We start from the raw sequence: 16,759 nt of genomic DNA on the forward strand, positions 1-16,759 counted from the left end.
TGGTAGAACAATATTAGATTTTGCTTTAACTTATAATTTTTTAATTGTTAATACTTTATTTTAAGAAGAGATGAATATTTCATCAATTATAAGAATGTATGTGGTAATATTTTTACAAAGATTATAAAGTTATTCCAAGTGAACATCTATGTACCCAGCATCGCTTAATATTTTTGAAATTTAAAATGAAAGGGAAAAATATGAAAAATAAAGCAAAATATTATCCTAGGATTAGATGTGAACATTTAAAAAAGTACTGATAAAATTATTTTTGAGAGTAAGATTCAAGACCGTAAAATTTTGACTGTGTATGAGAAAACTAATGTTATATGGGAAAAATTAGCTATGAATATTAAGAATGTTGTAAAATATATGTTTGGAGTATCAAAAGGAAAAACCCATAATAGTAAAAATAGTTGATGTTTAAATCAAAATATATAAGAAAAGATAAAAAATAAGAAATTTTATTATAAAAAAATAGTTTAGATGTCAAAGTTTGAAAAATTGGAAAAGATATTGAGGCTCGTAAGGAGTCTAAGAAAGTAATATGCGATATAAATTTTTTTAGCTTTTTATAATTTATATAATATATTAAATACTAAGGAGTAAGGAGGGCAAAAGATATATGTATAAGTTAGCCAAACAAAGAGATATGAGTAGTAAAGATATAGATCAAGTGGAGTGGATTTAGGATGAAGATAAAAAAATACTTTTATTAGAAGATGATATTCAACAAAGGTGGATGAAATATTGTGTTAAATTTTTCAATGAAGATTGTGAGAATTCGATTGACTTTAGTGATCTTAGCACCCTAAATAAAAATAAAGATTTTGTTTTCATCATTGCATTGCTAAAAGGAGAAATTTTTAAAGTAAGCATGATTAAAAATTTAATTATGTAATTAAGTATCGTTAAAAAATAATTTAAAACTAGGCAAAATCGCCCTTTTAATGCTGACTCAGCATATCAGATGCCAGCTCAACAAATTAATGCTGTAACAAGTCGCCCGTTAAATGGGCGACTTGCTACAGTAACAAACAGTAAAATATATTTTTAAAATTGAGCTGCCTTCCTCTTCCGTTTCTTTGATGTTGATTAGCGTTGAAAGTCTCTGCCGCTAATAGCCTAATAGAATCCATAAATGGAACCTGGAGGCGGAGCAGTATAGATTTTTTTGATTTTAGGAGTATTTTGATAGTGGATTGAGAAAATGTTTTTTTGCTTTTTTTTTTGTTGTCGTGGAGGTGTTAGTTTTAAGTTTAGGGATTTGAGCTAGGTTTTGTAGGAACCTAGGAAATTCATATAGGGAAGGAAGAAGAAGACGGGAGAAAATAGATTTTTTTTTATAAGTTTTCAAAGTGTTTGCTTCTGTAAATCTAATTTAAAGCTGTGGGGAGGAAAGATAGAGCTCTAATAATCATTTGTTGAGCCATTTTTTGAAATAATCTAATTTAAAAAAATAAAAGAATTTATATTCATCTAATTATTACTGTAGCAAGTCGCCAGTTTAACTGGCGACTTGCTACAGTATCAATTAGATGACCTGACAACCATGTGCTGAGTCAGCACTAAGTCGCCCGTTAATTTGACGACTTTGCCTAGTTTTAAATTTTTTTTTTAACAATACTTATTCACATAATTAAATTTTTAATCATGGTTACTTTAAAAATTTCCCCTTGCTAAAACTAAAGTTAGAGAGGCTTAAAAAAAATTGTGGAAAAAGCTGCTAGATCTGATGATATTCCAATAGAGGTTTGGAAATGCTTAGGAGATGAAGGAATTTTTTAGCTTACTAAACTTTTTAATATTATTTTGAAGACTAAAAATATGTCTAATGAGTGTATTTATTCTTATTTTTAAAAATAAAGGTGATGCGCAAGATTGTACGAATTTTAGAGGAATTAAGTTAATGTGTCATACTTTAAAACTATGGGAAAGAGTTATGGAGCATAGGTTACGACGTGATATTAATATTTCTCAAAATTAATTTGGATTCATGCCAGATAGGTCCACTATGGAAGCTGTACATTTATTAAGAGGTTTAATGGAAGTAAGAGATAATAAGGTGGATCTACATATGATATTTATTAATTTAGAGAAAGTATATGATAAAGTTCAAAGAGAAGTGCTATGGAGAGTTCTATGAAATATAAGAGGTTAATTATAATAACCCAAACAAATAAATTTTTTTAGGAATCATTATAAGTCAAATTTAAAAATCATCTTCGCCATACCATTGATATTATAGTATTTTAATCACACGAATTTTTTCATATTTTTTTGGCACTAATGAAAATCTTTAAGAATTGATACTTGTCGGTACAAGTGTGGATTTTGGGACCGTTAGTTGTTCGTTTTATAAACTGATTTTATAAATATTTTCTAAATAAAATGATTTATTTTATGAATATTTTTTTTTATTAATTTTTGAAGTTTTAAAATAATTTATATAAATTTTATATTAAAAATTGATTAAATTAGATTAATTATATTAATATTATTTTATTTAAAATATCCTAAAACACTCACTAATTCATTAAAAGCTATTTTGTTCTAATCGTTTGGCCAAACAGAGAGAATAAGAGAATTTGAGAGAAAATATGAGGAGAAAGAAAATAAAAGCTTGGATTCGGAGGTTATGAAATAATTTTTGGCAGTCAGACTTATTAGAAAATTTATTCATCTCGCTGTAAGGAATCTATATCTTATTTTTTATTTCAATAATATTGTGTTTTTGATATTTTATCGATCAAATTTGTATTTCTATTATCGAAAAATGAGGATAATTTTGTATTGGTAAAATTTTCACTGCATAACTTTTTATTTAGTATAGAGATCGATATTATGAATATTTTGAGTATATTTTAAAATTTTTTCTGGGTGATTTTGTAAAAGCAGTGGTTTTTGCCTACTCTGAAATTTATTTTGACATTTAAAAATAGTGTGTCTGTTCAATTAAAGCTTCAAAACGATGTTTTGCATATTCTCTGCTAATTTTGTTAATTTTTGAAAATGTGAATTTTTGCTCAGTAGCGTTTTGTTGCCTACCATTAGAATATTTTGATATTTTCTTAATTAAATTTAATTATACTTTATTTGCTACAATGCATTGAAAATAAGTGTATATAATAATATATGTGTGGGGAAAAATAAGTAAAGATTGATTGTTCACTGACGTTAACTGGAGACTGATTAATCTGTACAGGATGGTGGACTGATACACTTTCCTTTAAATATTGTGATTTGATGTTATCCTAGGCTGATTCACGTTATGCTGATTTTGAGTTATAAGGAGTTATTACTATGCTGACAGGTTACTAATACTGACACTAATATTGGAAAAATACCATTGTAAGTAGGACATTTACTTGTTTAATATGATTATTAGAATGCATGCTACTGAATCACTGTCATTGTACGGCTTTACTATTGCTTCCATCCATGATGTTGATGTTACTACTGTTTTACTATTATTAATATGTTGATAGTGTGATATATATTTGACATTGACATGATATTTCTAAGCATGTGATACGCGGATATAGTTATTTTCATATGATTTTGATTGTCTTTATTGATGTTTTGATTTGATGCTTTATATGATTTATCTATTAATTGTAGTATTGAGATAGCAATTGCTTTAGTGATTTGACATTACTGATTTCTTTATTATATTGCCTTACGATCATGTGCATGCTACTGTTATAATTTGATTATTGGCATGCATATTGGCTCTCTATTGTGTGTTAAGATTAGCTATAAGATTTGGTTTCTTATTGGATTGTTTAGCTTGTTATATGCTATTAAATATTTTCAAGTCAGGGCAGAGGATTAAGAGTGTGAGATTGACTAGGATTCATCAAGTTCTGTTTCTTTATTTTAAGCTAATTGTTGTAGAGATGAGGATGCTAGGGTGAATGAGTGACTTTACTTTTAGAGACATAATACGAAATGAGCATACATGTGAAAAGGTTGGAGTAGCTCCAGTGGAAGATAAAATTAGAGAGTTTCCTCAGATGATTTGGTCACATAAGACGGTGACCTTCTGATGACCTGGTTAAGAGAGTGAATGTATTAGATTTGGCTTATGTTAAGAAAGGTAGAGGTAGATCTAAAAAGACTTGGTTAAAAAATATTTATTAGATTTAAATGAGAAATTGACTTTTAACAGGACACAATGTAAAAAAAGAATTCATGTAACTGACCCCACATAGTGAGATAAAGGTTTGATGTTATTGTTGATGTTGTATTAAATGCTAAAGAAGATGAAATACGTATGTATAAGTTAGTCAAGCAAAGAGATGTGAGAAGTAATTGTTTAATTCTAGTGAAGTGCATTAAAAATTAAGATAAAAAATATTTTTATTAGAATAAGACATTCAATATAGGTGGATGGGATATTTTAATTAACTTTTTAATGAGGATTGTGAGAATACGATTGATTTTAGTAACCTTTGCACCCTAAATGAAAATAATTTTTTTTTGTTTTTATCATCGTATCAATAAAATTGAAATTAAAGAGGCTTTTAAAAAAATGAAGTGTGGAAAAACTGTTGGACCTGATGATATTCCAATAGATGCATGGAAATGTTTAGGAGATAAATGAATTTGTTGGCATACAAAACTTTTTAATCTTATTTTAAAAACTAAAAAGAGATGTCATATGACTTGAGAAAAAAGTATGTCGGTTTCTATTTTTAAGAATAAATGTGATGCACAAGATTACGCCAATTATATAGGAATTAAGTTAATGTGTCATACATTAAAACTATGGAAGAGAGTTATTGAGCATAGGTTAGTATGTGATAGTAATGTTTAAAATCAATTTGGATTCATGTTGGGTAGGTCTACTATGGAAGTTATATATTTATTGAAAAGTTTGATGAAAAAATGTAGAGAGAAGGCATATCCCATATGATATTTATTAGGGGTGTCAATATTGGACACGACACGAAAATCCAACTCGAACCCGAAACAAAAATTTTGGGTTTTGGGTTCGGGTAAACTCGAACCTGAAATGGGTCGGGTTCGGGTCCTGATTTTATACCAATTTGAAATTCTGGGTTGGGTTTGGGTTGATCTGGAAACCCGAGAATGACCTTGTTTTGACCCGAAATGCTGTAGCTCGGCCTATTTACGGTATTTTGTCGAAGAAGCGCACGAAAGGGAGAAAGTTACCTTCATAGCTAGCAAACTCCCGTCGTTGCTTCAGATCAAAATGTTGTAACTTCCAATCCGATCGCAAGGGAACGTCATCCAAGGAGTGAAGTCAAACAACAATGAAGGAGCCGGCCAAGTGTGACGAAAGGGAGAAAGTTACCTTCATACTGAGCGAACTCCAGTCGTTGCTTTCAATCAAAATGCTATAACTTCTGATCCGTTTGCAAGGGAGCGTCGTCCAAGGAGCAAAGTCGAATAGCAATGAAGGAGCCGACCAAGTGACATGAAAGGGAGAAAGTTACCTTCACACTGAGCGAACCCCCATCATTGCTTCCGATCAAAATGTTGTAACTTTCGATTCGATTGCAAGGGAAAGTCGTCCAAGGAGCGAAGTTGAACAACAAAGAAGAGCCGACCAAGTGACACGAAAGGTAGAAAGTTACCTTCACACCGAGCGAACTCCAGTTGTTGCTTTTGATCCGACTGGAAAGAGCGAAGTCGAACAACAACTTGGCAGGTCGGGTTCGGGTGAACTCGAACTCGAAGCGGGTCGGGTTCGAGTACAGGAAACTGACATGTTTCCAAAAATAGGTCGGGTTCATGTCGGGTTGAACAATGCCGGGTCAGTTCTGAGTTCAACCCGAACCCGACTCATGACCCGATTTTGATAGTCATAATATTTATTGATTTAGATAAAATATATGATAAAGTTCCAAGAGAAGTGCTTTGGACGGTTCTAGAAAAGAAAGGAGTTAATAATGCTCATATTCAAGTCATTAAGGATATATATCAGATGTTGTTACTTGTTTACAAACACTAGATGGTTTGACCAAGTATTTCTTATTTCAGTTGGATTACATCAAGGTTCAAAAATAAGCCCATATATTTTTTGCTTAGTCATGGATGTTCTTATTAGACATTTGCAAGAGGATATACCCTGATGTGTGCTTTTTTCTTGCAATATTCTTCTTGTTGATAAGACTAGAGAGGGAGTTGAAGGAAAACTTGTATTATAAAGGAAAACTTTAGTTAATCATGTCATTAAATAGACTACATGTTTTAGACTTCTCGGGTCTATTGTTCAAAGTGCTAGAGAAATAGATGGGGATATTAATAGTAGAATTCAAGTTGGATGATTGAAGTGGAGGAATACATCGGGCCTGTTGTGTGATAAGAAAAGTACCCCTCAAACTTAAAGAAAAATTCTATAAGATGGTGCTGAGACCTGTAATGCTTTATTGCACAAAATGTCAGCTATTAAAAGTGTAGCATAAAATTCAGTGTTGCAGAGATGAGGATGCTCAGGTGGATGAGTGGCTTTACTCTTAGAGATAGAATGCAAAACCAGCATATATGTGAAAATGTTGGAGTAGATCCAGTTGTATATAAGATTAGATAGCATCGTTTTAGATGGTTTGGTCACATAACATGATGACCTTTTGATAACCCAGTTAGGAGAGTAGATTTATTAGATTTGACCTATGTTAAGAAAGGTAGATGTAGACCTAAAAAGACATGGTTATAAAGCATTATAAATGGTTTTTTTTTATTAGATTTGAATGTGAATTTTACTCTTAACAGGACAGAATGAAGAAAAAAAGATTCATGTTGTTGACCTTACGTAGTGGGATAACACCTTGTTGTCAAGGGAAACAATCGCTTTATTTTCTCTTAATGGGATTTTCAACATCTTGTGGCTTAAGATGCACAGTGGTCGTATTCTCAACTTCTTCCATATGAGTTAAGAGCATCCAACTTCCACATCATCTCCCAAGTTAGTACCACAGCAGAACTGCAATATTTACCCTCACAGATTCCATTGCAGGTTCAAGCTTTGAGGATGCAACACTAGATTCACCGGAGGATCCATGTTTCTTCGATCGTTGCCATAATATCAAAAAGGGTTTCTTCATCCTGACAAAGTGCAATGATTATTATTAATGAGGCTGTAGGAGAGATTAGTGAAGTGATATTTCAAAATTCTATTGCATCTATTTATAGCATTTTGCTTGAAATTTGCTCACCAGCATGATCATATCTCTTCTGCTCTTATTACATGTCATGTACCAACATCTTGATATGGCGACGAACATCTTGATCCGGAGACAAGGTCTTCTCACGGAAAAATTATTAGGTGCGAAGTGTGCACCGTCAGCACAAACATGGGTACCTAGCGGTACCCAGCGGTACCGAGTGCCGGTATCTAGCACGGAATAAGACTTGTGCGGACGGTTTTTCCCGTACGCACTCCGCATCTAATAATCTCTCAATGGAATGCCCAATGATCAATGAGTATACGACATTTCAATATAATGTGCAATCATTAATCACAACTCTCAATTAAAACATAATCGGTAGGATTATGACGCCTTCAATTCGGAAATGATAACAGGCAACTAACGTTCTTGTTCTCAAATCAATGGGAGAATCTTTTAATGACTATATTTACTAGTCCTTATTACTAGAATCTTGTTTGGGACAATTTTTTTTCAACTTTTTACAATAATTTTTTTTACAAAAAAAATTTAAAATTTAATTTTTTGTATTAAAAAGTTGTTTTGAAAAATAGTATAAAATATTTGTATTAAAAAACTATTTTAAAAAATAATAAAGAAGATGTGACAAACAAAGCGTGAATCACTCTAAATTTGATGTCTTACTCGTATATTCTCTTATTTGTTTTAGTGCTTTCTTTTAATTAGCCTTTGCTGATTTAAAAAGCCGTCAATCACAATTATCCTTGTATAAAACAAGAGAAGAAAAGAAAAATCTTAACAAATTTTAAGTGAGCCTTTCAATTATTAAATTTATTTTAAAGTACAATATCAATTTTTGATTGAATATTTATATATTTTATTCATTTCAAAATAAATTCAATAGTATCAAAATCTTTATGAACAAAATTTGATTGGGATATCGTAACCCAATTTGCTCCAACAAAAATAACGTCAAAATTTCTATGAGAAAATTTTGATTTGGATGTAGATAAAAAATGTTAGAAATAAATATACTAGACATTTAAATTAATTATTAAAATATTATACTCAATGTTAAAATTAACCTAGCAATTTTAAAATTTATCTTGAACAAAGTATTGTTAGAATATAATAACCCAATTATTTTTTCCAAAAATATGGTTATTCTTTTAGTCAAATAACTAAGGTAGCTTTGCTTGATCCATTGGTTGAGCTTTGCCAATTAACCTAGAGTTTTTGGATTTGAAATTTTGGTATGTAATGTGTATAAATTTATCTTAATTGATCTAAATATTAAAAAAAAAAAAAAAACCACATTGTTGTACATTACAAAAAGCTTTTCTCAAACAAGAAACAAATTTTTTTTTTCATTCAATTAGCATAGCCAACAATAACAAATGAAACCAGGACTATAAATGACTGTTAAATAACACAATCGATGAGCTGAAAAAAGAAAGAAAAAGAATAACAGTATAGAGTGCAATAAACACATATGGATGAATCTACAGTTCATATACGGCATCAAAATCTTCTCTTTTTTCAGTTTGATTTTGTTTATATTTATATGGTTAGAAACATATATCAACAATCACACAATCTTACAGCTTGAGAGCTGTTAGTTGACTTTCAGGTCGTAGAGAGTGGTCAGCAAGCTTATAAATGTGCATATTTTCCATTGCCACTCTACACCTAACTGATAGTTCATTGAAATCAATGATTTAAACATTTCTTTTACAGGTCTCTTATACTGTCTGAAGTTTATAGTATATTGTGACTTTACAGCAAGCTTTAAAATTCTTAAAATTTTTCTGCCCTGATACCAACTCTGAGTACCTCATAAGCATCTCTGCTCCTAGTTCTCTTCACACCAGTATTGAAATAAACCTTAGATCTGTCAGTTGAGATGGATGTGACCTTCATCCAAATCAAAACTTTAGTCTTCATACCTTCAATATGCGACAGTTTCCCCTTCTCCAGATAGCCACTGACACAGGTGAGAAATCTCAGAACAGATGAATCTTTGTAACCTACCTCACAAACTGAGGGAATCAAGACAGTTAGCCTCTTTGTATCTTCATTGAATTCATAGTTGGTGGAATCCCCTGGAAATATGCCCACTGGTAAGTCATACTCTCGCAGTAGTTCTGCCAAAGGTTTCTGCATTTTCCCTGCAAAAATTCATGTTCTAGTCGCAGATATTTTATAGGTAATTAATTTAAAAAATGGACCGTTGTCAAACTACCTTGTAAAAGCTTTGATTATCAAACTGAAACAATATCATGAGATTAGTATTTGCCAGAATGGATCATTTTGTGATAGTAGATCATTCCTAATTAATAACAATGAAATCTAGAAAATAAAAAAATTTCCAGTATAAGGTAAAATAACTGAAAATAGGTCGATTCTAATGAATTTGGAGCCAATTTCTTGTTTCCATTGACTAGCCTAAGAAACAAAGTATCATTCTTGTGTTATAGATCAAATGAGAATGGATAATAGTCTTATTTAAAAAGTGAAATAAGAGTTGGGTTTTAATATTCCAGTAATGACAAACCATTAGCTTAAATTTTTTGGGAAGATGGATTTTCAGCTACTTGTATATTATGTTCAACCCGAATCCCCAACGTTCAATCTCCTAACAAATGACATGTTTGATCAGCATCAAGTGTTCCATGCAATTTGAGAAACTTATGTGTCGGTTTATCTCCTATTATAGTTGAGGACAATTTGAAAGCGAGTGACTCCCATGCACGATCTACCATGATTGAGTGGGGCACTTGGTCATTATACTTAATAGCGTCCAAGAGCTGTTGTAGAGATAACTTCAGTGAAAGATTATCATTTGAGAGAAATTATTAGTTGAAAGTTGAAAGTTATTATATTTTTTCAACAAACTTTCAACCATCGCTCAACTGACTAAAGGTAGTTGATCCTCTATTTTTAGGTACTTTCGATCAAGGGATTTTTTATTTTTCACCCATCTACAGATACTTTATTTTTTTATTATAATATCTTATGCATTTTGATCTAGGAGGCTCTCCAAATCCCAATTTAGCCAAACTGGAACTAATTTAATCAGGATGGAAATTTCTGGTTTTAAACATGTACAACAAAGGCTAAGGGTGTCCAAACAATCATAAAACTAGCTAGGGGATCTAATGTCACAATGGGGCTTAATTTATGCTAATTAGCTCAAAATAATCAGTAAGACAGTTTCATGCCACCATATTAGAGAGGTTGAATTTTAAAGATATAATCAAATTTGGTGGAAGAAGGTTAAATGGATAAAACCTAATTGCATTCAAGTCATCAAATAGGACAAAGAAATAGTTCCACAAAACCTTTTGAATTCTCACACCAGATCATGATGCCTTAAAGTTACTAGCATTAATCCCAAAGCAAGTGGTTTAATTCCAAAGTTAAGGGCACATTTTCCAATGATGAAATCTTCACATTCTCTCTCCTCCCACTCTCTTTTTTGATTTGGAAGTTTAAATTTCTTATCTTTATCTAGAGTTTGAGGAAAGAATGGAATGATTGAATTAAAAAAAAAAACCCTAATTACAGTTTAAATCTTTTATCAATTATATGATAATCTATTCTTCTTGATCATCTTATCTCTTTTAACTCATCTTGCATTATTCTTGTATTAATCTCATAGGAGACCCTAGATCTGCTAAATTATTTAATGTCAGCAGACCTAATAGAAGATATACAATATTCAAACCAATGAGATCTTATTTTGAGAAAAACCCTCAAAACCCTAATCCAACTACTTGATTGATTAGTGGATTCTCAAAACTCACCATCTTAAAAGCTAGGACCTGCTAGATCTTCATGTTTGATGTGAGATTGGCCAAGAATTATAAATAATTCTTTGAAGGGATGTAAACTCTTTTTTCCACAATGTGAGTTGAAAAAAGATGATGACCTTAATCTCATGGTATTGTTATAATCTTACATTTGAATATCCTTCAGAATTTTTAGATTTACATTGAGATTAATATAATTTAAAAAAAAATATCACATGTCATATGTTGTACTATTTTTAGTGTAAATCTAAAAGCTTTAAAGTTCATGCTAATGTGTTGTGCATTAGGATATTTTGACAATTTTTTTTAGTTCTGGTCTATATGAAACCTAATAATAGGATTTAGCCATTCTGATTGCAGTCCTACATCATATACCCTCTAAGTTTGCTTAGTTTCAAGACAAAAATCTTCTGCAGTCTGATCAAATATCAATAGTTAAGTTACACTCGCTTTGCCATGTAATCTCAGCCATTTGAAAAGGATTGGGCTTTCTTGAAGTTGTGTCAACATCAAAGCAACTGCCTGATTGCTTTTAAAGAGAATAGAGGATTAGTTGATTTAATAAGCAATTTAACATAGAATAAATAACGAAAAATTCAGAATAAATTTCTAATATTAAAGGATATTAATGTTTATTTTCTAAAAATGTCATGTGTTATTATTGGGATGTATCAAATATATTTCAAAAAATTTTCTTAAAACAAAGATTTTACAACTAAATTTAAAGGTTTTGAAAATTAGAAATAATTCTAAGAATATTCCTAAAAATTAGGACAAATATTCCATCACCCCATAAATATTTATGGTAATTTTTTTTCGAAATCAATTATCATGTAGAGTTTAAAGAATGAAGTGTAAAATGAATATAGTGAATTTGAAATGTTTGAAGTTGTTTGGATGAGTGTAAAAAGAATACATGAGATTTTTTTTATTTGTTAGACTTGAAGTAAAATAAATATAAGTTCAAACTTCAAAAATAGTGATGGTGGTGGCCAGCGCTGGCTCTGATGAATGGCAAGGGCTGGTGACGAAGGGTGCTCTGCCGTGATGGTGGCAAGCAGCGACCGACAACTGAGGGTGGCCGACGGCTGCAGCCGGAGGTGGGTGGGGGGTGGCAACAAGCTAAGCTTGATTATGGTGAAAAATGTTTTCATTCATTATTAGGTGAGTTTACTTTATCTCAAAAATGTACTAAATTATTATACACTACATTTGAAATACTATACACTATATTCAATTCTCATCTAACCAAACATCGATATTTTTAAAATCCCTAGAAAAAGAATACTTTTCACCCACTTTATTTCAAACTAAACAACAACAACAACAATAACAATAAGCCTTTGTCTCACTATGTGGGGTCGGCTATAAGAATCCTTTTTCTCTATTGTGTCATGTTAAAAGTCAAATTCTCGTTTAAATCTAATAAAGAAAGATCATTTCTAATATTTTCTAACCAAGTTTTTGTAGGTCTACATGTACCTTTCTTAACATAAGTCAAATCTAATACTTCTACTTTCCTAACCGGGTCATCGAAAGGCCACCATTTTATGTTACCAAACCATCTAAGGCGACTCTCTCACTGACACTACTCCAACCTTTTCATGTATATGCTCATTTCGTATCCTATCTCTAGGGGTAAAACCACTCATCCACCTGAGCATCCTCATCTCTGCAATACTTAACTTATGTCCAACATTCAGCACCATAAAGCATTGCAAGTCTCACCACCATCTTATAGATTTTTTCCTTAAGTTCGAGGGGGACTTTTCTATTACACAACAAGCCCGATGCATTCCTCCACTTCAACCATCAAACTTGAATTCTGTTGTTAATATCCCGATCTATTTCACCATCATTCTGAACAATAGATCCAAGATATCTAAAACGTGTACTCTTATTAACAACTTGATCGCCCAAAGTCACAATCCCCTCACTAGGTCTATTACTACAAAAACTACACTCCATATTTTTAGTTTAGATCTACTAAAGCGAAAACCTTTAGACTCCGAGGTTGACCTCCATAATTCAAGTTTACCTTCAACTCCCTCTCTAGTCTTATCAAAAAGAAAAATATTATCAGCAAAAAGCATACACCAAGGTACATCCTCTTGCAAATGTCTAGTGAGAACCTCCATGACTAAAGCAAAAAGATATGGGCTTAAGGCTGATCCTTGATGTAATCCAACCGATAGGAAAATACTTGGTCAAACCACCTTATGTTTGAATACAAGTAATAGCTCATGCATACATATCTTTAATGATTTGAACACAAGTGATAGTTTGAAGTTTTTTTTCTATTTACTTTAAACTAAACAACCATTAAGAAAAAATTGAAATTTAAAATATATTAATAAATCCATCCTCTTGAATTTATAATATAAGAGTAGTATTAAATTCATATTTTCGAGATGTAATTAATCATATAAGTTTGCACTTGTGAGATATCTTGATCCCTGAATTTGAGTAAACCTTGTTCTTGTTATTCAAAAAAAAAATCTCTAGTAACCATATGCCTTTCATTGATTAAATGGGTCTATAGAATGTATTGATTGATGATGATCATTATTCCACTGCATTCCAGCATACATCCTTTAAAGCATACAAGAATGGTTGTACTTAATCAGGTTTGCTACAAATTATATTTGGGGGATTTACATACACACCATATTATTTCAAGATATTTATATATCTAACACCTAAAATTTTAATATTACATGTCTACCATGCATAGAACAAATATGGGTGCATGGAATGAAATATTAAAGTTTATAGGATGGCATGGGTGGTAACAATGAAATATAAGAGTGATATATTTGATAATAATTTTTTAAATAAGTGATAGACATGTAATATTAAAGTTTTTACTGTTAGATATGTAAATAGCATGAAATAAAGTGGTATGCATGTAAATCCACCTTTTATTTATCATTTTTATATTTTAACCATTGTTTTTTAACCCAATAGATGAGATCTAGGCACTATATATTGATAAAAACTTAATAGTTGAAATTTAATATAATTTTATCCAAAGATGTTCCAAAAGTGAATCAAACATGAAATTAAAGTTTTCAAAAATAATCAAACACAGTCAAACTCAAAAAGACCAAAAATCTAAAGTGTCGAGTTTAAACATAGGCCAAGATCGACCGATTTACAGCCTTAAAAATGAGACATAATATCAGGGTTAGCCAACATAATAAAGAATGTAGTTTTAATCAAACAATTTAACTAAGTATTAAGATAATTTTAGAGTTATTATTATGAAATTAAGAATTAATTTTTTTCATTTAATGGGTAACAATCCTATGTTGTTTTCAAGTTGGATATATAATCTCAAGGAATTGTTTAGAAGGTATATTAAACTTGATTTCAAAGGATATAACAAAACAAAACTAACAAGATATGCTCAAATATTTGGTAAAGTGTTAATTCTAAAACAAGACTAACATGAGCTAAATATGAAACATAAATTTAAACGATAATATTTACCATTTTTTAGTTATAAATATCACTTGAAGATAAACAAGGAGACAACAATGGGTGGTTTAAGTATTTTTTTAGGTTTAAAGATTTACAAAAATCAGTTGTAAAAAATTATTATATTATAATTTTTTTTCATTGAAGGTCTTAGGCATTAGAATCAATCAAGCTGAAACACTCCAAAAACAACATATGATGTGTAGAAGTTTGAAAAATATTATACTTACTCTTCTGTTAGGACTAATTAGTCCAATTAGTATTTCTAAGAAAAAAGCTTTGCATCTCACCCAAAGCCCATAAAACACATTAACACTATAATAACGTATGTTCAAATTTAATCCTATCGAATAAATTTTAGTTTATGGATATTCTTTTAAGATGATGCAGAAGTTCAAGGGTTCGAATTATTTTCTATCAACTAATATCCATGGCTGAATTTATCCATTTATACATCGGGATGGAAACTTAAATGCATTACCGCATGGTTTTCTACATGTCATACACCAAACAAGGAAAACCATATCATCTATGAAAATGATCTCCTAAGCCTTGGTAAGATAAATATTATTTGATTCATGTTCAGGGAATATTATTTCCGAAAATCATATTTGTTGATGATAAACAAAAAAATTGAAAGACAAACAAACGTCTTTTATCAACATAAAAGATTTTCTCCCGGGAAAGAATTGAATCAGAAAAGTTGCAAGTATGCAATGATGAATCCTTGTGGATTTGTTGCTGAAGCTTAGAAGTGAGCTTCACAAAGGCCATATATAAGCTAAAATGAATGGCTCAAACAAGAATGCAAAATATGTTAATTCATACAACTTGTTAACAAACCCGAATGCCACAGTTCATATATAAACCATGTGATTATATGATGAGAGTGACTTCAACTGATGATTTCACAGCTAAGATCTTTCAAGCACAGTAAGAGTTCAACGTAATTTAGAGAGTTAAACATAATTGTTGCACGACTAAGAAATAAAAATAAAAATGTCACGCATAAAAGGAGGCAAATACTGAAATCAAATTATTTGGGAATGATACCTTTAAGTTTATTGACCAGCCATTTTGCTCCTCCCTCAATGTCATTTGAAAGAGACTAATTCCAACAAGTATGCACAGTTAGAAATATAAGCTTCAAGAGTACTTGCTCTTTTTTAAGAAATCACAGAGATTAAAAAGTTAAGGTTAAAGAGCAGTATAATTTCTAACTAACCAAGATAATTGTGTTTAAGAACAAACAAAGGTTTTATTAGAAGTTAACATTAAAAAGCTTTGGAAGTCATAATCAATTGAGAATAGTTTATTATAAGATTGCATATGTACAGGAATTGTAAACTTGTTAAATTATTATTGTCGTCACTACATACCGTCGCCTCTTATTTTAATATGTGGATTTCATAACCAAAAGAGAATCATCTAGACATATTGTAATAACAATTAGGGATAATTCAAGATATTTTTCAATGCATTTATATAATCATAAGCATCAATGCGTTTGATTTTAAAAGGGAATAATTTCTACAAGATGGAAAACATAATTACCAACCTTAATTTTAAGAATTTATGTTCCACTTGAAAGTTGATTCCCTCGGTGAGACATATATAATATAAAGATTATTTTCATCCTTGAACTCCCTTTATCATAACTTTGTTCTTTATTAATTATTTCAGATTTTCTTCTTGATAAATTTTAAAAATTGATCGTTAATATTTATAACTAGTGTTTTAAAACTAAACTGGACCAGCCAGTTCAAACAGTTCGATCATGAACCGGTTCAGTTGCCAATCCGGAGATGTTCAAAACCCGAATTTGTATTGAATCGGTGAGAACCGATTTGAACCGTTGGTTCAATCGGTAAACCGTTGAAGCTGTATTGAATCGGTGACAACCGATTTGAACCGTCGGTTCAATCGGTAAACCGTTGAAGCGTCTCTAATTAGGTAGAACTGGCAGGTTCAATAAATAATATTTTTTATTTAAATAATATTTTTAATATTAAATTTCATTTAATTAATTGTAAACACATTTTTAAAATCATATGCTTATGTAAATAAATTTAAGCAGAATATAAAGCTGCTAGCTTGCCACATCATACAACTTTTCTTTTTGTTTGTAGTATATGCTTTATTCTATATAAAGAGAACAACTTAAAATTCCTCTATGATGTGGGACTAAAAACCTGTAAGAATTTTGTATGAGCTTAAACTATCATATTGCTTGAGATATAAATTTGGGTTGAAAATGCATATAATTTATTAAAGTTAGAGACATAATTTTTTATATTATAAATTTTATATATTATATTACTATTTTTATTA

General features: G+C 30.6%; 1 protein-coding gene across 1 annotated transcript in view; it reads right to left on the reverse strand.

Moving 5' to 3' along the window:
• Window positions 1-8,650: 8,650 nt before the first annotated feature.
• The window catches only part of LOC110096140 (uncharacterized protein At5g01610-like), a 15,763-nt gene continuing 7,654 nt past the window's right edge, over window positions 8,651-16,759 (reverse strand). Inside the window, exons 2-3 of the mRNA XM_020821917.2 lie at window positions 15,482-15,536; window positions 8,651-9,304 (exon numbers count right to left, since the gene is read on the reverse strand). Of these exons, the coding sequence (XP_020677576.1) occupies window positions 8,934-9,304; window positions 15,482-15,536 (426 nt within the window). The 3' untranslated portion in view covers window positions 8,651-8,933. The remainder of the gene's footprint in view (window positions 9,305-15,481; window positions 15,537-16,759) is intronic.

The sequence above is a fragment of the Dendrobium catenatum genome, unplaced genomic scaffold, assembly GCF_001605985.2.
Source record: "Dendrobium catenatum unplaced genomic scaffold, ASM160598v2 fragScaff_scaffold_788, whole genome shotgun sequence".
NCBI classification, from domain to species: Eukaryota; Viridiplantae; Streptophyta; class Magnoliopsida; order Asparagales; family Orchidaceae; genus Dendrobium; species Dendrobium catenatum.